This window comes from Oncorhynchus masou, chromosome 31, assembly GCF_036934945.1.
Source record: "Oncorhynchus masou masou isolate Uvic2021 chromosome 31, UVic_Omas_1.1, whole genome shotgun sequence".
In the NCBI taxonomy this organism is placed as follows: domain Eukaryota; kingdom Metazoa; phylum Chordata; class Actinopteri; order Salmoniformes; family Salmonidae; genus Oncorhynchus; species Oncorhynchus masou.
In genome coordinates, this window is record NC_088242.1 from 12,603,429 (window position 1) to 12,624,906 (window position 21,478).

Sequence of the window (21,478 nt, forward strand, 5' to 3'; positions counted from 1 at the left end):
TTACTTCACGACATTCCTAAAGAAAAGTATGTACTTTTCACTCCATACAGTTTCCCTGACACCCAAAAGTACTTAACAGGACAGGAAAAGTGTCAAATTCAGGCACTTATTAGGTCATCCCTTCTATCTGATCTGGCGGATTTACTAAACACAAATGCTTTGTTTGTAAATTATGTATGTGTGTTGGAGTGTGCCCCTGTCCACCCATCAATAAAAAAACGAGAATTGTGTTGTCTGGTTTGCTTAATATAAGGATTTTGAAATTATTTATACTTTTACTTTTGATACTAAGTATATTTGAGCAATTACATTTACTTTTGATACTTAAGTATATTTAAAACCAAATAGTTTTAGACTTTTACTCAGGTAGTGTTTTACTGGTTGACTTTCACTTTTACTCGAGTCATTTTCTATTAAGGAATCTACTTTTTCGTAGCAGGTTAGGAGAATTTAAGAGGGAGGTTATGATAATGAATGTAGAAGTTTAGGAGACTGGCGTTAAGTTTAGGAAAAGGTTTAGGGTTAGCGAAAATGCTATCCTTCCAATGCTACAAAAATCACTTCCTATCGAAGTGTTGTGTAAAGAGTGTCCCGAGCACGGTCTCGTGTAGAAAATTGAAGTCACGCAAGATCATGTGAGAAGTGCAATGGAGCAAGCAACGTCTGACACCTGACACCAATGTAATGAAACAGCAAGGAGCAGGTCTCGAACCCTCAACCTTCTAGTCCGAAATCCAGCGCGCTGTCGACTGTGACCCAAAAGCATACTCAAAGGCAGAGTCGATATCCGCGCTGAAAACCACAGGGTCGTTATAATACTTTTGAGAAGATGGGAAACTCCATTAGAAATGTATTAGGGCACGCTTCCCATGCGTCGTCAATGGGCCGCGCAGTGTATTCTGGGACAACATCACCTCTTCAAGGAGTGAATGGAGTCAATTGGGCGCAAGCTAAAAAACAACAACATTAGGCCACATTTCGTGAACAAGAAGTATAAAACATATTTTCCAAGATGTGAGATAATTAATGTGTTCTATGTAATGCCGTAAAGGTTTGGAATCGTGAGATTTGAGAAGGGATTTACGTGACGATTAGTTTAGCAACTCTGTGACGCAGCATGACAACCTGGTTGACGGTCTGCTTGGTGGGGCGTTACACGTATCTTTGTAGCAGAAACCCTGTATGGTAGTTCACCAGACTTTACTTTTCGTAGCTGTGTAGGAGAATTTACGCAGCAGGTTAGGATAATTAACGTATCAGGTTAAGATAATTAGGTGAAGGTTAGGAAAAGGGTTAGGGTTTGCTAAAATGCAAAACAAGTAAACCTTAGACGTCAATTTGAAATAAACTGTAATCCATCTCGCCATGAACCATATATACCCCACAGGCGCACATACTTGCCACGAATATTAAACACAGACTTCTATCATGACATTGCACTGGGCCACACAGTTGAGTAAAAAACAACAAACAAAAACGTTTAAATGTTTATTGCAATTGCATTTATCTCTTTAATATTTATATAACAAATGGGCAGGCTTTGCATACATTTTGTACAATGTTATTTATGAAAGAAGGCTATGAATGATCCGTTATTGTTTTAATTTAAGCTAACTAATAGATGAATAATGTTTGCATAAAGCTAAACAAGCTGTGTGACATTGCCTCTGATCTGGGGCTATTGGCAAGAATAGCCTAGCCTACGAATATACACTGTTGACTCCTAACCCAATCTCCCGTTAAAAATAGTGCTGGCTACAGTTCAGGTTTCAGGGTATGTCTTAAGGTTCCGTCTTGGTTCCTTCAGTTGAGCATAGAGCAAAACGAAAATGCATTAAGATAGCCTAACGCTAAAAGAAATATAACAAATATTACAATTATTTGAAATTCTTACAATTGTAGCGTAGGCCTTTCATGAAATAGAGGCTAGAGTTGAAAGAAGTATGACATTTAAATGAAGTAAACTGGACACATTGTTCTCAGGCCAAATTTGGTAAATATTGCAAAATGGAATAAATGTTTTATAACTTATACAGTGAGCAAAGAAGCGCCGACACTGCATGATATGTAGCCTACGCTACTGCAAGTAAGAAATGATGTTGAGGGTTGATGTAAAAGCTATATATAGTCATATGCCTATCCATAAATGGGATGCTGAGAGTTGCTGCACTCTGTGGGTCATTTTTTGTTTTCATCAGCGAGTGACTCCCAAGCGTGTTACGGCTGACCCACCTCTGCTTTCAACTCGTGTAATCTCTTGGGGTAAGTCAGGCCTATTATTGCCTTCCCTTACAGATTCCTTCATTTTTCCGACAGGTGCTGATTTGAGAAATGTGCGCTTGGGACTTGGTTATATACCGGATTGTGGAGATGTATTCGTCCAATTGCCTAATTAGTGCCCACTGCTTAGACCTTGACGTGACATAAAATTATATTATCTAGCAATATTCCTTTTAATATTTTTGGGGACTTATATTATTGATCTCATAATGTTGCTCTGATGGCATGTTAATAAATCAGTTTATATGGACTTTTAAAAGTCATTCTATTAAAAAAGAGCTGACTATATGTCTGCTATATGCAGAGAAATGTGGCTCAGGAGTTCAAGTGTCAAGGGGTTGATATATCTGGTGCTTGAATGTCTGATGTTAAGCACTTTTGCTTTATACTTGAGAAGTATTCTAACTATAATTTAGCTCAACCTGGCAGATACATGAATATAGGGAATAGGATAGAAAAGTCAAAAAGCTCATTCCTGTTATTTGATTGTAAACCTATTTCAATTGCTGAGATGCATTATGCAACTGTGTACGATTGTGGGAATTTAAGGCTGCCATAGGCCCATAGAAATGACAACTGTGTCCATATTCAAAGAATTTATTCAAAACTAACGCCTTGATCACACCTACAGTGTCTTACGCAAAATGGTGCGCAGCATCATCTGGATATGTATGCAAGAAAAGTTAATCATTCTGCTTCTGCTACCTGCTACCATTCTGCTTTCTGTCAAGCCATCTACGCATACAGTTTGCCGCATACGTTAGGTAAATCCAATGTGTGCACCACACAGAACGCACAGCAACTGCCTCTGCAGCGTAATGCTGAAAGGCAAACGCAGCATCCTATTGGAAATTAATGTACTTCTGGGGTACCAGAATGCAATGACACTGTCGGTGTGATCGAAGCATAAGTTTATGTCCTGCCACTTAAACAACTTGCAAGTGCTCAGATTGTTCTTGTGTCTGTTAATATTCAATCTGCTACAGCAATAGGCTTCACGGGTTAGTATGTTTTATTTAACACCGTATCATTTGTGAAATATACATTGAACCCCTTCATACGTTATATGTGTATTAATGACGTTCAGATTGCAGTATTGTATGAATAACTGGAATAACTGAACATTCATGGAACCTTAATTTGCCAGTTAACTAGCTCTAAGCCCCCCCCTCACACACACACCCTCTAATTTTAAACCCCCAATGAATTTACTTTTCATTTGGTCACCTCTTCTACCCATAACTCAGACTGTTCTATTACATCAGAACAGGGGACATCTCTTCTACCCATAACTCAGACTGTTCCATTACATCAGAACAGGGGCCATCTCTTCTACCCATAACTCAGACTGTTCCATTACATCCGAACAGGTGTTATCTCTCCTACCCATAACTCAGACTGTTCCATTACATCAGAACAGGCACAATGTTTCCCCTTGCACTGCAGGTTTGATGGAATTTGACCCCCCCAGTGTCTGTAACCTCACAGGCACTAATACCAATGAATTTTACAACTAAACCAAGATAGACCACAGCCTGTCGTTTCCAATGGGAACAAATTAGTGAATATCTGTCTCATTGTGCTAATACCTAAGGACATACTGTACTGCATATTGTACTGCATATTGTGCCTTGAAATGCATCAGTGGATCAAAAAGCCAGAAGAGTCATGGATCCGTTGCATTGCATTGTAAAACTACATTAACATGGTTTGTTGCTGTCATACAGCTACTATATGTCTATGGGTAGCCATTATATTACTATTAGCCAATATAATACAGTATGTGTGTTCGTCATTTCAATCACAGGTCATTAAAAGTGATCAACTATGGCTGCAACAGTTGCCAGACACAAGCACGTGCACGTCAGCCACGACTACCACAGTGCACAGTCTAAGGTTGTAGCAAAGCAGTATACAAGGTAAGGAAGATGGGCCCATAGGAATCATATGCTTCATTTGAAACGTTTACACAGGCAACCCAATTTTGACCAATCAGATCTGCTCTGAAAAAGATCTGATGTGAAAAGATCTGATGTGATTGGTCAAAAGACAATTAGTGAAAAAAAGATCAGAATTAGGCTGCCTGTGTAAGTGTAGCTCATGTGGTTTGGAAACTGGTGGCCAGATTTACATTTTTTTTGCGCAGGTGTATAATAAGCACCTGCTATTTACCAGAGTGAATAATGCATTTAAATGGTAGAGCTTATTTAGCATATTTAGAGTCAATGTAAATTGTTTTTCCTCTACTATTTGTTTCTGGTCTTTATTCCCCTCTGAGGATAAAGCACTGGTGTAAATACATAAAGTATATCTGGCCCTGGGTGTACAGTTTCAAATGGCAGTTAGTGTATTCAGCTGGGCTTTTAACAGTGGGTACATTTACACCTGGAGAGAGCACTTGTAACTCACTAACAGGTTGGTTCTCTGCTAATTGCCTAATCTCATGTAACTATGCAACCATCCTACTGCTATTACATCACTGGATCACATTCTCTTCTGTAAACTGGAGACACATGCTACACTGTCTTGCAATTTGTATTTGTATTTATTATGTTTACCCCTTAGCTGCTGCTAATTCAGCTGCCAATGTACAATGAACAGTTTTCTCTGTAATACACCTTTAACTTATTTGCCTTCAACGAGGGGTGTGTTTATTTGTGCGTTGTGTATTGATCAACAGTGGCTCAGTTGGTAGACCATGGTCCTTGCAATGCCAAGGTTGTGGGTTTGATTCCCATGGGGTACCAGCCTTACAAGTCTCACAAAATAATTTTAGACCCAAGCCACCCCCTGTACCCGGACTTTGAACTACTCCCCTTTGGGTGCAGATACAGGGCACACCTCAGCAGGAAAAACAGAACTAGACAATCATTTGTGCCAGGTGTGATATCCCTCCTAAATAGCTCGGGCTGATGTTCCTAATGACTCAGTAAGGCCAGCAGGCTAATGTTCCTAATGACTCAGTAAGGTCAGCAGGCTAGTCTTTTTTTATTTTTTATGTTTTATTGGTATGTAACTGTTATGAAAGTTGTATTGTCAATTTTGTTTTGTATTTAAACGCCTCTTTAAACGTGACACTGCAACAAAATTTCCCCATGGGGACAATAAAGTCAGTAATTAAGTAAGAAAATATATGCAGTCACTGCTGTAAATTGCTCGGCATAAGAGGGTCTGCTTAATGACAAATGTAAAAAAAATCAATATCAGTACTAGAGACAGGACACTCACATTAGTGTTTGATCACCCTGTTGCAGGAGAACTTTCCTGCAATGCAAAACATTTAAAACATGCAGTGTAGTTGAGGTTTGAAAAGGCTTCTGAAGTTTGTAATTTCCTCTTTGAAATACAGTATAAATACAAACATATGTGGACACACCTTCAAAATAGTGGATTTGGCTATTTTAGCTGCACCTGTTGCTGACAGGTGAATAAAATCGAGCACACAGCCATGCAATCTCCATAAACAAACATTGGCTGTAGAATGCCCCATACTGAAGAGCTCAGTAACTTTCAACGTGGCACTGCAGCTCAGCTGCGAAGTGGTATGCCACACAAGCTTACAAAACAGAACTCTGCCGACCTAGTGCTGAAGAGCGTAGCGCGTAACAATCGTCTGTCCTCGGTTGCAGCACTCACTACCGAGTTCCAAACTGCCTCTGGAAGCAACGTAAGCACAAGAACTGTTCATCTGTAGCTTCATGAAATGGGTTTCCATGGCCGAGCAGCTGCACACAAGCCTAAGATCACCATGCGCAATGCCAAGCGTTGGCATGTCTCAGACTTGATTTTCCCTTACGAAAAATGTATCAACCCATACAAATATGTCCATTAATTATAATCCACATAATAATTCAAATGTTCCTGTTGCTGCAGGATTATTTTCCTGCTGTATCAAATTGGCTCAAATTCACATCCTACATCTGGACCATACTGTCTATGGATCGTACCATGTTTCATCTATTTAATCTCTGATCATCTATATTACCTGTGGACACTTGTATGATTATTTTGTCAGGTATGCACAGACTAATGATTCATCCCCAAGAAATAGTACACTAGGTAATCTGACAGAAATGCAATCAGAATAGCTATTTTGAAAAACCCGCAATAACATCTGCTAAATATGTGATTATATTTTATTAGAGAGAGGGCTTTTGATGTAAATGAAGTGCTTTTTAGCTTTACAACAATATTTACTCAGCAATGAGCTGATTATTGAAATGTAGCGAAGATGCTTTCTGTATGTATGGCACATCCTTTAGTTGTTATGGTTGTTATGGTTAGACTTAACATATATGTTTTTTGTGGTGCTTAGAGACTTTTCACTGTGGTGAGCCTTACTTAATGTAGATTTGGTCCTAAATACTTGTTTGCTTGAACATAATTAGCTGCGTACACTTGTTTCTGTTGACTTCGTAAATGCTCAACAAATAGTGAACTTGGAATTGCTTTTACCTTTTGTAAATTATGCTTTGACTATATCTGTTTTGTTTATATAGCTCTGAGGTTGTGGAGGACGATTATCATCACAAACCAGAAACAAGAATCCAGGGAGTGGTAAGGTCCTTATCTGTCTTGTTGGGAGATGTCACCATAATTAAAAATGTATTTTGAAAAAGACGAGCGGAAATATTTAGTATCAGATCGGCAAAAGACTTGTTCTCTTTTCACCATATTGAGCCAAACCGTACTGTACAGGCTCCGATATTTTCTTTTCACATTATCCTCTCTAGCACGGTTCGCGCAACTACAGGTGTAGGATCTTAATTTGATCACCCTGTTGCAGGAGAATTATCAGGAAATGTAAAACTTGTAGTGTATTTTAGGTTTAAAAAGACTTGTGAAGTTCGTCATTTCAATTTGCTGACTTGATTTCCCCTTATGATTTTTTTAATCCATTAATTATAATCCATGTAATAATTAAAATGTCCTGTTGCTGCATAATTATTTTCCTGTTGTAACAAACTGGCTCAGATTAAGATCCTACATCTGTATGGTGGATGCATAAACAGGCAGGCGCAGTACAGGTCGCCTCAGCTCGGCTTGGCTCAGTATGGTGAAAAGGATATTGACGAAAACTTAGTGAGGTTTCACGTACTGTAAAAATGTCACATTTCCATATTGTCTTCAGGTGCGGAAGAAGATGGTTGAGAAGTACGTTCGTGAGGAGTCTATGATAAGGGGTCCTCAATTCCTGACCACACTCCGATCCCATACCGTTTGGGAGCACACTCCTGTGAAACTATACTGTACGGTCGAGGGTTACCCTACCCCACTTGTGAAATGGTAAGGATTCAGTCTAAGTGGTTTATCTATGGGTATCAAATGGTATTGTATTGGTGTACACTCTTAGGAAAAAAGGGTTCCAAAAGGGTTCTACAGCTGTCCCCATAGGAGAACCCCTTTTGGTTCTAGGTAGAACCCTTTTCGGTTCCAGGTAGATCTATTTTGTGTTCCATGTAAAACCCTCTGTGGAAAGGGTTCTAAATGGAACCAAAAGGATTCTACCTGGAAACAATAAGGGCTCTTCAAAGGGTTCTCCTATGGGAACAGCCAAAGAACCCTTTTAGGTTCTAGACAGCACCTTTTTTTCTAAGAGTGTAGCACAAAGGGAGAACTGTTCCTCTGGTGCTATTCTCTCATTCCCTCTATGGGAGTGAAATAATGGTCAATGTTTTACAGATGATTGATAGTGTTTGATTTCAGTTGAGGCTAAGATGTCAGCATAGTTAAACTTGTCACTGTCTCTGTAGAAATGTGTTTTGTTCTCCATTCCTGAGATTTGACTCATTGATAAACATGGTGAAAATGTAGATACATTTAGGTATCTGCTATATGTACCTGCTATGACAAAGGTACAGACTGATTACACAGTCTATAGAAATGTTTGTGGTCTTACGAACATCCTTAAAAACGTAGGTGCTGGGCTAAAGAAGTAAACTTGTAAATAACAGAGAGGCCTGCACACTGAATATGCTCCCAATTTACCAGCTTTATTTATTTGACCTTTATTTGATCAGGGAGTCATGATGAGACCAAGGTCTCTTTTACAGATGAACCATGAATTACATAAATGACAGAAAATACACACATCAAAATAAAAATACAAAATGCAAGCAGAAAGTAGAACAGGGTCATAAAAAACACACACATTCATCAGTAATAAGGTCCTCAATCAGCATTATGAATCACCCTAGAGGCACCAGAACATCACATTCATCAGTAATAAGGTCCTCAATCAGCATTCTGAATCACCCTAGAGGCACCAGAACATCACATTCATCAGTAATAAGGTCCTCAGTCAACCTTCTGAATCACCCTAGAGGCACCAGAGCATCACAACTAAAAACTGATGTACCTAACTCAGTAGAGACCAAAGGCATTTCCAGAGTAGCATATTCAGTGAGCGAGCCTCTCTGGTAATACACAGTCTGATCACAATATTCTGCACACGTGGTCACTTTTGTGTTACCACATCCAACTGAAAGATTCACCATCAACCACTTCTACTTGATTTCTCTCCAGGTATAAAGATGGTGTCAGCATTGACATGTCATCAATTAAATACAATGTGCAGGACAATGTTGGAATTCATACCCTGGAGATTGCCAAGTAAGTTATTCTCACGGTAGGATTGTTTTGGTTTACTAGCTATAGCTAGTCTATGTGTTTCAGACATTAGGAGGCACAATGGATGCACACCGTCAGTGGTAAAACAATGAGGGAAAGCACATGTTCTCATTGATTTGAGTTGTTTATTATTTAGATCCATTTGTCCACAAAACATTATCCCATCACGGTAGCTTATCACGGCCATTTAAAAAAATCTGATACAATATCAGGACTTGCTCCTGGAACATTGGGGATTTTCACTGTAGCCTCCCTGCATTTCACTCACAATCCCAGTGTTTAATGTTAACTTAATTAACACACGAGTGCCCACAAAAGGGAGTCTTGTGAATGGTGGAGCTGTAGCTGTGGAGCTTTTCCAATTTAGTCAAAAGCCCTCTTGGGCGCCGCCCTCATCTTGAGGACTCGTCAGCTGTTCATAGCGAAGTGCTGAGCTCTGTGTCATTGGATCTTGGAGCTCCTTAAAGAGCACTGCTTCCCCTCGCTGTCAGAGTGTCAGGGGCACCAAGGCTAGATCCCCTCTCAAGTCTCAAAGCACTTTTTGCCTCTCCAAATCAAAATGAAAGGTCTCAATAAAGAAATGCCACTCTGTATTCTCCCAGTGTTCAAACCCTTTCACACTCAAAGAGAACAACCATGGTTTGGAGACAGAGAGGGAAAGTGAGTGTGGACAGCTTTAAAATAGTGTGTGCAAGGTCAAGGTCTGATATCTGTCACTATTCTCAGCCTTCTCTCCCCCCTTGAATCTTCAGATGTTTGCCATTCATGTTTAAAAGCCTCTCATGTTGAATATCTCCTGAAGAATTCATGGACTTGTTTTTTTCTTCGTCCCCTGCATATAATTATTCTCCTGTCCTGAGTTCAAAACATTTGATAATGTCTGCCATGATCTTGAGTGTGTGGTTCTAGAGGTACAACGCTAGAAAAGTATTTAAATGTTCTGTATTTATTTGCTGTGCAATATTGTGCATTAATAGAGCCATAACAACATTTCAAATGAGGACCGTGTCTTGATATTTCACAGTATTAATTTTAGTCAACAGCAATTTGCATAATCTACATAATTTATCATCCTTTGAAAGTTTACCATCCTGTAAATTCAACTCATGAAATTATGTTTGGTGGTTAGTAAATTAATAAAAAATAAATAATAAATCCACAAACAAAAATAAATAGATAAAAGTCTAAGCCTTAAGTATTGCTGAGATGTTTGTGTTTGTTCATGTACAGTTTCCAATATGTATTCTTCCGGTATTCACTATAGGTGTGAAACTGATGACACTGCACAGTACACTGCTGTAGCTGGTAACATTCATGGACAGGTCTCTACTCAAGCCTCTGTCATTGTCAAGAGTAAGTCTGGAAAGGCAAAAACATACAGTATACATGTTTTGTCAATGCATTGTTTTTAATATAATGCTTATTTAAACGGCCAATCAGCAGTGGACATAATAATAAAGCATACTCCCCACTACTGTTTCGGTGAAAAGTTGAGGGATGGGGCTGGAGAAATGTAATATCTCTCAAATTCATAGACAGAGCTATGGATGCAAGGACTGAACATCCATGATATCACAATTATAGTTTTAACCACGTTTTGAAACATTGGCGTAAAACAAGGTCATATTTTGGGTTCTGATGGGGTACGACAGTTAAACTAAGCTCATGAGGCAATTAGAAGTTATATAATTTATAAGTCCAAAAAATGTATGGAGCAACTGCTGATTGCCCCTTTAAATGGAAAGCGTATGTGTAATTACTTGATTTATACCTTAATCATACAACATGATGGTGTATTGTATTGTTGCATAGTGATTGTGTGTGTATAATATGTCTGTTCTGAAGGGATCAGAGAAGAAGGACATTCATCTTCCTATGCATGGCTTCCTTACACAAGTAAGTCCACCCAACACAACTGTCCTGTGTATTCTCTCTGATACTTAATTTATCCTCTGAGTAGATTCTGAGCACCGTTGAGTCCAATCCAATCACTGGGGATTGCTTGAATAGGGCCTCATTCTTCTTGAATTGTAAAGATGGAGCCTACATGCTGTTCCTAGGCCGTCATTGAAAATAAGAATCTGTTCCATTAATTCCATTCCAGCCATTACAATGAACCTGTCCTCCTATATCTCCTTCCACCAGCCTCCTCTGGTATATATTAATCACAACACCAGTTGCCCTTTTGTCTTCTTTAAAAAGAGAATAGGAGACAGAGAGTGCTATCTAAGTGGTATGAATATGCTGAGGTACATAGATCGTTTTTGTCAGACTGTCACAATATCTTTAGAATAATTCAGAGCGCTCTCTCTCTTTCAAAGTGTATGTAATTGCATGGTTGCAGAAAATAATTGTGATCATGGTGCTCTATAATGATGTTACTGAAATAGAGTCATAATACTGTAAGTATGTCCTCCTTTACTCTCTTCTGCAGTTCCCATGTTGCCGGAGATCAAATACACCAAGATCAACATCACCTTCCTGGAGACTTTTGGCTCGGTCTTTGGAACAGAGGGAGACACAGTCACCTTGGCCGCCACAACGACCGCTACTCCTAACCTAGCCAATCTGCAGCCTGAAGCTCAATGGTTCAGAGACGGTATCACATTTTCTCTTACGATCATAACGCTCTCAATAACAGACGATTTACTAGGCCAGTTTTGTAACTTCAGCTACTGACAGGTCCTCACTTTTTAATGTTGCCGTTTTTTTGTGTCAGATCATCGGCTGTCAGACTCCAAGTGGGTGAAGATAGAGTCTGCTAGAGGCGAGACCAAGCTGACCCTGCCTCACCTTAACAAGGATGATGAGGGTGTCTATTCACTCCGTATGGTTACAAAGGGGGGAGATGCGGTCCACAGTGCATTTGTTTCCTGTGCAGGTAAAACAACAACTAACTTTGAGAATTGTAGCCAGGGGCGCAACTTTCATTGGGGACGGGGGGACATCCCCAACTAACTTTTGAAATTGCATTTTTGTCCCCCCCAGTTTTATCATTGGAATGTGATACAAAACAAGGCAACGGTTTGCTTTAGGGTGGCAGGGTAGCCTAGTGGTTAGAGTGTTGGACTAGTAACCGAAAGGTTGCAAGTTCAAATCCCCGAGCTGACAAGGTACAAATCTGTCCGTTCTGCCCCTGAACAGGCAGTTAACCCACTGTTCCTAGGCCGTCATTGAAAATAAGAATTTGTTCTTAACTGACTTGCCTGGTTAAATAAAGGTAAAATAAAAATAAATAAATAAAAAGGACCATGCGGATGCCTCCAAGCGGTCGGGTAGGCTGTTTGGAGTGTTTATCCGACTGGATAAAAAAAATCTATATATCTAAAACCAAAGTTGCGCCCCTGTTTGTAGCTATACCCCCTCTGTGTGTACCAGCAATGCAGCTACTTTAAAAATTGTAGTGTCAGTAATATTCTGATATCTTTCAAAAAAGCTGATTTGGTCCTTTGATGGTTCTGTTCACAGGGAGTTTCAGGTATTGTGTGATTCAAAGCCATATATTTACAGTTAGACCAACTTTTAGAATAAAGAGTGAAGCCAACTTTTGGAATATAATTTTTTAATTTTTAGATTTTGAATTTTGAATGTTGTTCTAGACATTCAGTTAGTATTGTTTAAATATTCCCCATGTAATGTCAATGGGGAGCTAACATGGCTGCCATATAATTTTATAGTGTCATGTAAATGCATCACAATTCATAAACCGCATTGGCCCAACTCGCTAAATACAGGGTTGTCAGTAGTTACAACAGCCACAAAGTCAAAATTGGCTATATTGTAAAAATTAATTAATTCAAAAATGTCACATTTAAAGAAAAGAAACTGTAGAAATAAGCGGTGTTTAGCCATTTGTGGATGTAGTAACTAGTGACGACCTTAATACTTGGCTATGGCATGATGTACTTTGACAGAGTATGAAGATGTGACTTGCTTTGTGTCCCTGTGCCAGATGGTCCTCCCCCAGTGCCTGGAGCTCCAGGTGCCCCTATGGACATCAAGATCCATGACGCCAACAGAGATTATGTCATCGTGTCCTGGAAGCCTCCCAACACCACCACTGAAGGCCCCATCATCGGATACTTTGTAGATAGGTAACGGAAGGTGTTGAAATGGGAATCAAATGTGAATATTTCCTGCTACTTTTTCCAGATGCCATGATCTGACCAGGAAAAACATCAGGAACCCGTTATATACTTTCATTTTTTCCTTCTTCTTATAATCACATAACAATCTAGGCTCCAAAATTGGAGACAAATCTGCAAATTACAACCTATACTCTTCCACCACTGTTCGTAGCTGGTGACAGGATAATGTAGCTATATCAGCCAAAATGTCCTCTCTAGAGATGGATTTGGGGAGAGGAACCAATTTTCCTCATTTTGTTTCAGATGTGAAACTGGAACTGAAAATTGGGTGCAGTGCAATGACTCCCCCATTAAGATCTGTAAATATCCTGTGCCTGGCCTGTTCGAGGGCCACTCCTACTATTTCCGTGTGCGGGCAATAAACTCACACGGCATCAGCAAGCCCTCCAGAATATCTGACCCCATCGCCGCACTGAACCCCACTGAATTTGAAAGACTCCATGGTAATGTAGTGATGACATCTTAAACTTTACCTTGTGAGTTCATGTATTCTCTAGAATCAAATTAAATGTATATACTTTTATGTTTTTATCTTTGTTTTGACAGCCAACAAGTTGGGCGGAAAACTTGACGTTGTACTTTACCACGACGACGTTGAAGGTACTAAATGGTTTTCTATGATGTATGGGGATCCTTGAATCTCGATCAACTAGTTTGATGCAAAAATCTTTGATGTTCTTCTAAGAAGTCATGATATTACTTTTCTATGCTTATTTCTGTATACCTCATCAGACACTGAAAGGAGGTCCAACTCCCCCTTTACAATATTTCCATATCATTAGCCCTCACATTGTACCATGCCTAACATCTGTACACCAACTGTCACATCTTTTACATTTTAGTTATTTAGCAGATACTCTTATCCAGAGCGACTTACAGGAGCAATTAGGGTTAAGTGCCTTGCTCAAGGGTACATTGACAGGTTTGTTTTACCCAGTCAGCTCAGGGATTCAAACCAGTAACCTTTTGGTTACTGACCCAATGCTCTTAAACACTAGGATACTAATCAGCTGCTCTCTGTTTCAATATTTAGCAATAATGGAATTATTTTATTTGATCTTTCTCAAGGGGGGGGGGACTGTGGGGGTGATCTTGGTGGCCTGGTGGTTGGGAGCTTGGGCTGGTAGCTTGGTAGCTGATAGGTTGCTGGTTCTCGTCCCCATTTTTGACCATATGGGAGATCTGTCGACGTGCCCTTGAGTGCCCCAGACTCTGGATGGGAGTCTGTTAGATGACTGAATGGCATGTAGATGTTGAGCGGCTTCACTGCATTGTATGTTTTAATATTCAATAAAAATTTAAGAAATGTAAATATTTATATACATGAAATAACACATATGGAATCATGTAGTAACCAAAACAATGTTTACTACATGATAACATATGTTTTATTTCATAGTTTTGATGTCTTCACTATTATTCTACAATGTAGAAAATAGTCAAAATAAAGAAAAACCCTTGAATGAGTAGGTGTGTCCAAACCTTTGGCTGGCACTGTATGTGTATAGACAACTCGGGGGAATGCTCCCACTTGGGCAAAAAACAGTTTGTGAATTCTTTGTGATGTCTTGTGTCCGTAGATGGGAAGAAAGTACCAGGATCCCCCTCCAAGTTGCACGCTTCAGAGACTGACCGAACATATGTTGTCCTCAGCTGGAAACCTGCTCCTTATCAGGGCCAGGCCCCAGTGTGGTACTATATTGAGAAGGTTGGTCTCTCACTGCTCTCTCACCTTTCTTTTTTACCCAAATTTTGCAGCAACAGAATAGAGACACATTTCAACATGGAATCACTAGATTTGTGTCCTCTAAAACACATTAAATCTTTCTGGGATCCCACTTCAAGAGAATAATCAAGGGCAATTACAAGTAGGATCATGATTCAAATCGAATGAATGGTTGAAGTCTACATAATGAATTGGGGTTATGTCTTCTTCTCCATTGCGTTTGACAGTATCTGTGGATGTTACAGAGTGTAAATGTTGTCTTTGGGGCTCTTCCCTCACAGTGCTTGGCCGAGAGCGCTGCGTGGCAGAGGGTGAACACTCAGGTACCCGTGAGATCTCCTCGCTATGCCGTGTTCGATTTGTCTGAGGGAAAACAGTACTTGTTCCGCGTGCTGGCGGCAAACATGTACGGCAGCAGTGAAGCCTCTGAGCCCACAGAGCCCATTCAGACTCAAGAGCTGCGCGGTAAGAAGGTCCTCTTCAGTGGCTTTATTGCTATCTCTCTAAGTCCTCCACAAGGTTGTTCTCAAGTATTTTCTCTAAATGTCAAACTCCCTGCAAAGCATAGCAATAGTCAAGGATAGAATTTGAAAAAAGTTACACTGTAAAAATGTTTAAAAAGTAATTTGCACCCATATTACAGATTTAGCAAAAAAATAAAAATTGTCCTTCATTTAAAGTAGGTTATAGATAGTTGACCTTTTGCCTTAGATATTAACCATGCCTTATTCATCTACTGTAGGGGTCCCCTCCGCTCCTGGTCAGGTGGTTGCCACAAGGGAGACTGATACATCTCTTCTTATCCAATGGGCTGAACCCAAGGAGCCTAATAATCTTATTGGCTACTACATCGATGTGTGTGTAAAAGGCTCCAAGGACTGGGGTTCAGCTAACCACAAACCTCACAAGAACAACAAGTATGTATTCTGTCTTGTACAGTGGCTTGCGAAAGTATTCACCCTGCTTGGCATTTTTCCTATTTTGTTGCCTTACAACCTGGAATTAAAATGGACTATTTGGGGGTTTGTATCATTTGATGCCGACCACTATGAAGATGCAAAATATTTTGAAGATGCAAAATACTTTTTATTGTGAAACAAACAAAAAATAAGACAAAAAAAATAGATAACTTGAGCGTGCATAACTATTCACCCCCCAAAGTCAATACTTTGTAGAGCCACCTTTTGCAGCAATTACAGCTGCAAGTCTCTTGGGGTATGTCTCTATAAGCTTGGCACATCTAGCCACTGGGATTTTTGCCCATTCTTCAAGACAAAACTGCTCCAGCTCTTTCAAGTTGGATGGGTTCCGCTGATGTACAGCAATTTTAAGTCATACCACAGATGCTCAATTTGATTAAGGTATGGGCTTTGACTAGGCCATTCCAAAACATTTAAATGTTCCCCTTAAACCACTCAAGTGTTGCTTTAGCAGTATGCTTAGGGTCATTGTCCTGCTGGAAGGTGAACCTCCGTCCCAGTCTCAAATCTCTGGAAGACAAACCTGTTTCTCTCAAGATTTTCCTTGCATTTAGCGCCATCCATCATTCCTTCAATTCCCAGTCCCTGCCGATGAAAAACATGGATGGTGTTCTCGGGGTGATGAGAGGTGTTTGGTTTGCGCCAGACATAGCGTTTTCCTTGATGGCCAATAAGCTGAATTTTAGTCTCATCGGACCAAAGTACCTTCTTCCAAATGTTTGGGGAATCTCCCACGTGCCTTTTGGCGAACACCAAACACTAAGTGTTTGCTTATTTTTTTCTAAAATCAATGGCTTTTTTCTGTCCAATCTTCCGTAAAGCCCAGTTCTGTGGAGTGTACGGCTTAAAGTGGTCCCATGGACACATACTCCAATCTCTGCTGTGGAGCTTTCCAGCTCCTTCAGGGTTATCATTTGTCTCTTTTTTGCCTCTCTGATTAATGCCCTCCTTGCCTGGTCCATGAGTTTTAGTGGGGGACCCTCCCTTGGCACGTTTGTTGTGGTGCCATATTCTTTCCATTTTTTTATAATGGATTTAATGGTGCTCCGTGGGATGTTCAAAGTTTCGGAAGTTTCGGAGTTTCAGATGGTGGTGCCCCTTGCTTAGTGGTGTTGCAGACTCTGGGGCATTTCAGAACAGGTGTATATATACTTAGATCATGTGACACTTAGATTGCACACAGGTGGACTTTATTTAACTAATTATGTGACTTCTGAAGGTAATTGGTTACACCAGATCATATTTAGTGGCTTCATAGAAAAGGGGGTGAATACATATGCACGCACCACTCTTCTGTTTTTTTTTTTTTTTTTTTTTTTTTTAAACAAGTAATTTTTTAAATTTCACTTCACCAATTTGAACTATTTTGTGTATGTCCATTACATGGACTCCAATTAAAAATATATTTAAATGACAGGTTGTAATGCAACAAAATAGGAAAAAGGCCAATGCGGATGAATACTTTTGCAAGGCACTGTACTTATTATTTGAAGTGTGATTTCATTCATCACAATGCTTCATTTGCTATTTTTGATTAGGTTTGTGGTTCAAGGTTTGACCACTGGTGAGACATATTCTTTCCGTGTGCAAGCCATCAATGAGCTGGGTCTTAGTGATGAATCACAGGAGTCCTCCCCCCTCTCTGTCAAAGCTGCACTCAGTGAGTATGGACACACACACACACACACACACACACACAGCAGACAGAATATACTTGTCATTTGTCGAGATTCCAACCAGGTGGAAAAAGTGCTGCATTCAATATGGCAGTAGCAACAGTAACAAAGAAGAAAATTGCAAATACTAAATTTTAGCGACCCACTGTGCTTAGCTGGAGGCTCTTTTCTCTGTGAATGATCACAGTGAATAAATTGTAGCAATGTTGTCAAGACTTTCTTCAAGGCCGTTGGTAGCTGTCCAGAAGTAAGACACACAAAGGCATCTAACTTTGATGCCTTTAAGTCGGCTGAATATCTAATGATTATATCATCACAAGCATCGTATCATTAAATAAATGTCTCCAATAAATGAAGAGGACCGTCATTCTTCCTATTCACACGTTTCAGCAGGACAGCCTAGGAGTCTATTGGATTTGAGCATGTCATCGTGTACTTTTCTCGATGTCCAAATGATGTCAATAATTTAGGCAATCATTCAACCAACAACTGCAGATTGTTTCATCAAACCATACATTTCTTAACTCATTGACGATACTCCAAGCTATGTAGATTGCAGGGTTTTTTAACAACAATTATCATATTTACATTTAGCAGATGCTGTTTTCCAGAGTGACTTATAGGAGCAATTAAGGTTAAGTGCCTTGCTTAAGAGCACACCAACAAATTTTTCACCTAGTTGGCTTTGGGATTTGAACCAGCAACCTTTTGGTTACTGGCCCAACGTGCTGAAACTCTAGGCTACCTGCTAGTTGGCGTCATTATGCACTAAAATGTATGTATTATTCATGCTACCGAAAGCCTTAACAACCATAACCCTAAACTCTTAGAAAAATAGGTTCTGAAAGGTTTCTGCAGCTTTCCCCAAAGGATAACTCTTTTTGGTTCCAGATAGAACCCTTTTTGGTTCCAGGTAGAACACTTTTGTGTTCCAGGTAGAACCCTCTGTGGAAAGGGTTCCACATGGAACCCACAAAGGTTCTACCTGGAACCAAAAAGTTTCTACCTGGAACCAAAAGGGGTTCTTCATAGAGTTTTTCTATGGGAAGAGCCGAATAACCCTTTTTGGTTCCAGATAGCACCTTTTTTTCTAAGAGTGTAGAGAACCCTGCTATATATCCAATCCAGGTCATGTGACATGATTAAAACAGGGCCCAAAAAACAGGGCCCTAATCATGATACATGTTTAAGACACTTGTAAACTCTGTGTGCAGCGACTCCCTCTGCTCCATATGACATTGCTCTGCTGGCCTGTGACGGAGAGTCTATGGTTCTGAACTGGAAGCACCCAGTCCACTCCGGTGGCTCTCCGGTGGTTGAATACTACATTGACAAACACAGGCACGGAGAACACACATGGAGAGAGATCAACATCCCACCAATCAAAGAGCGGCTGTTCAAGGTACAAATCTGATCGACCTGAGTCATCTAAACACATCTGTAATGGTTAGAATTATACGCTCTTAGAACAAAATGCGTTTTCTAGGACCTAAAAGGGTTCTTCGGCTGTCCCCATAGGATAACTCTTTGCAGAACCCTTTTTGGTTCCATGCCCTTTTCAGTTCAATGTAGAACTCTTTCCAGAGAGGTTCTACCTGAAACAAAAAAAAGGTTTTACCTGGAACCAAAAAGGTTTTTCCGAATGGGGACAGCCGTAGAACCCTTTAAGGTCCTAGATGGCACCTTTAGTGTAGATAGTGTAGGATCATATGGAATCTATTGCAGTTCAATTAGTTGTAACCATTTTAGTACTTTCCTTCACAACCACAGGTTGAACATCTAAGTGCAGGTGCAGTCTATGAGTTCATGGTTTATGGTGGAAGTCTTGCTGGTCTTGGTGCCCCCTCTGCCCCCAGCAAGGCCTTCCATTGTGATGCCTGGACCATACCCGAGCCAGGTACAGTACCGAAAACCTCTCTAAAACAAGTTTCTATTTTAAAGATGAAGTGTGCATAGTTCAAAGAAGTGAAGATCATTTTACATGCAAATACCGTTGCATAATTAAACCATTAATGCATATCTCATAATGTTTCATGAATTATGGAATAGGTGTATTCAAGCAGAAGCTTATCGCCGGTACCACTTCCAACATCAATCGTTAAAACAGCGGCACATAGACATTACACAATCTGACGTATGTGCTCTGACATACGTCTGACATGAAGAACTGCTTGTCTGTCATTTTTGTACATTTACTGCACTCTGAATTTCAGGTCCAGCCTATGACATGACTTTCTGCGAGATCCGTGATGACTCTGTGTTGGTGGAGTGGAAGGCTCCCGTCTACACCGGCACCAGCCCGATCACAGGCTACTTTGTTGACTTTGCAAAGAAAGGCTCAGATGAATGGCACTGTTCCAACGAGAGCCACGCTGTCAGTCACCGCTACCACAAGGTACAGAGAGTGTTCCTAGAATACCTGCGTTATGACAACGTGTCAGCCTATCTGGCACATTTCACAGTCCTCCTCGTTTTCAGGTGACTGGGCTGGAAGTTGGAGAGTCCTATGTGTTCAGAGTGCGCGCGGCGAACGCTGAAGGTGCCGGCAAGCCTTCCTTGGCTTCTAACCCTGTGGTTGCCAAAGCAGTGAAAGGTACTGTTGGACAGACACAAACAGACACAATTCCCTATGCTGCGCTTCAATGTGGCTTAGAGCAGAGCAGCATTCGTTCAGTGTGTTCCACAGAGAATATTTATTTGGGTCAGGATTCCCATTAAAATGGGACTTAGATTAGGAGAGTAATACCACAGGGTGTGTAGTACACTAGACAGGGTTATGAGGAGGGGCTTTGGGAGGGGTAGTCTGTGCTTCTGTCGATAAGGAACATTGGGAGGACGTGGGAGTAGAGAAAAATAGATGACTCATATGGAGCTCGGTAGAGATGTTGAAGTGAGAAGGTGCAGACCATCAGGCGACCTGCAGAGGGCAGTGTTGTATTCTGCAGGGAGATCAGCGACTCAAGCACAAGGATGGTTGAGATCAGAGAAAAGTCATTTTCACAACTCTCTAGGTATTCATTAAACAAAGGATGCAGAACATAAATGCAGAAATAGTCTGTGAACATATAATGAACATACTACCCTACTATGACTGTACCAAAACACACATCTCTAGGATACTGTACCACCCTACTATGACTGTACCAAAACACACATCTCTAGGATGCTGTACTACCCTACTATGACTGTACCAAAACACACATCTCTAGGATGCTGTACTACCCTACTATGACTGTACCAAAACACACATCTCTAGGATGCTGTACTGCCCTACTATGACTGTACCAAAACACACATCTCTAGGATGCTGTACTTCCCTACTATGACTGTACCAAAACACACAAATGCACACTATGATCATCTCTAGGATGCTGCACTACCCTACTATGACGGTACCAAAACACACATCTCTAGGATACTGTACTACCCTACTATGACTGTACCAAAACACACATCTCTAGGATGCTGTACTTCCCTACTATGACTGTACCAAAACACACATCTCTAGGATGCTGTACTACCCTACTATGACTGTACCAAAACACACATCTCTAGGATGCTGTACTACCCTACTATGACTGTACCAAAACACACATCTCTAGGATGCTGTACTGCCCTACTATGACTGTACCAAAACACACATCTCTAGGATGCTGTACTTCCCTACTATGACTGTACCAAAACACACATCTCTAGGATGCTGTACTTCCCTACTATGACTGTACAAAAACACACATCTCTAGGATGCTGCACTACCCTACTATGACGGTACCAAAACACACATCTCTAGGATGCTGTACTACCCTACTATGACTGTACCAAAACACACATCTCTAGGATACTGTACTACCCTACTATGACTGTACAAAAACACACATCTCTAGGATGCTGCACTACCCTACTATGACGGTACCAAAACACACATCTCTAGGATGCTGTACTACCCTACTATGACTGTACCAAAACACACATCTCTAGGATGCTGCACTCCCAGATGTTTATTGCTGTTGCCTGTCAACTTCACTCTTTGCTTTGTCA

The 21,478-nt window shown here is 40.4% G+C and overlaps 1 protein-coding gene across 1 annotated transcript in view; it reads left to right on the top strand.

Moving 5' to 3' along the window:
* The first annotated feature begins 722 nt into the window (after positions 1-722).
* LOC135523451 (myomesin-2-like) overlaps positions 723-21,478 on the top strand; it is a 38,758-nt gene continuing 18,002 nt past the window's right edge. Inside the window, exons 1-21 of the mRNA XM_064950126.1 lie at positions 723-991; positions 2,199-2,262; positions 4,088-4,199; positions 6,780-6,837; positions 7,412-7,566; positions 8,806-8,892; positions 10,175-10,263; positions 10,756-10,806; positions 11,345-11,509; positions 11,630-11,791; positions 12,863-13,004; positions 13,302-13,501; positions 13,605-13,658; positions 14,639-14,766; positions 15,066-15,249; positions 15,527-15,701; positions 17,303-17,424; positions 18,655-18,842; positions 19,211-19,337; positions 19,654-19,835; positions 19,919-20,033. Coding sequence (XP_064806198.1) covers positions 4,108-4,199; positions 6,780-6,837; positions 7,412-7,566; positions 8,806-8,892; positions 10,175-10,263; positions 10,756-10,806; positions 11,345-11,509; positions 11,630-11,791; positions 12,863-13,004; positions 13,302-13,501; positions 13,605-13,658; positions 14,639-14,766; positions 15,066-15,249; positions 15,527-15,701; positions 17,303-17,424; positions 18,655-18,842; positions 19,211-19,337; positions 19,654-19,835; positions 19,919-20,033 — 2,476 coding nt within the window. The 5' untranslated portion in view covers positions 723-991; positions 2,199-2,262; positions 4,088-4,107. The remainder of the gene's footprint in view (positions 992-2,198; positions 2,263-4,087; positions 4,200-6,779; positions 6,838-7,411; positions 7,567-8,805; positions 8,893-10,174; positions 10,264-10,755; positions 10,807-11,344; positions 11,510-11,629; positions 11,792-12,862; positions 13,005-13,301; positions 13,502-13,604; positions 13,659-14,638; positions 14,767-15,065; positions 15,250-15,526; positions 15,702-17,302; positions 17,425-18,654; positions 18,843-19,210; positions 19,338-19,653; positions 19,836-19,918; positions 20,034-21,478) is intronic.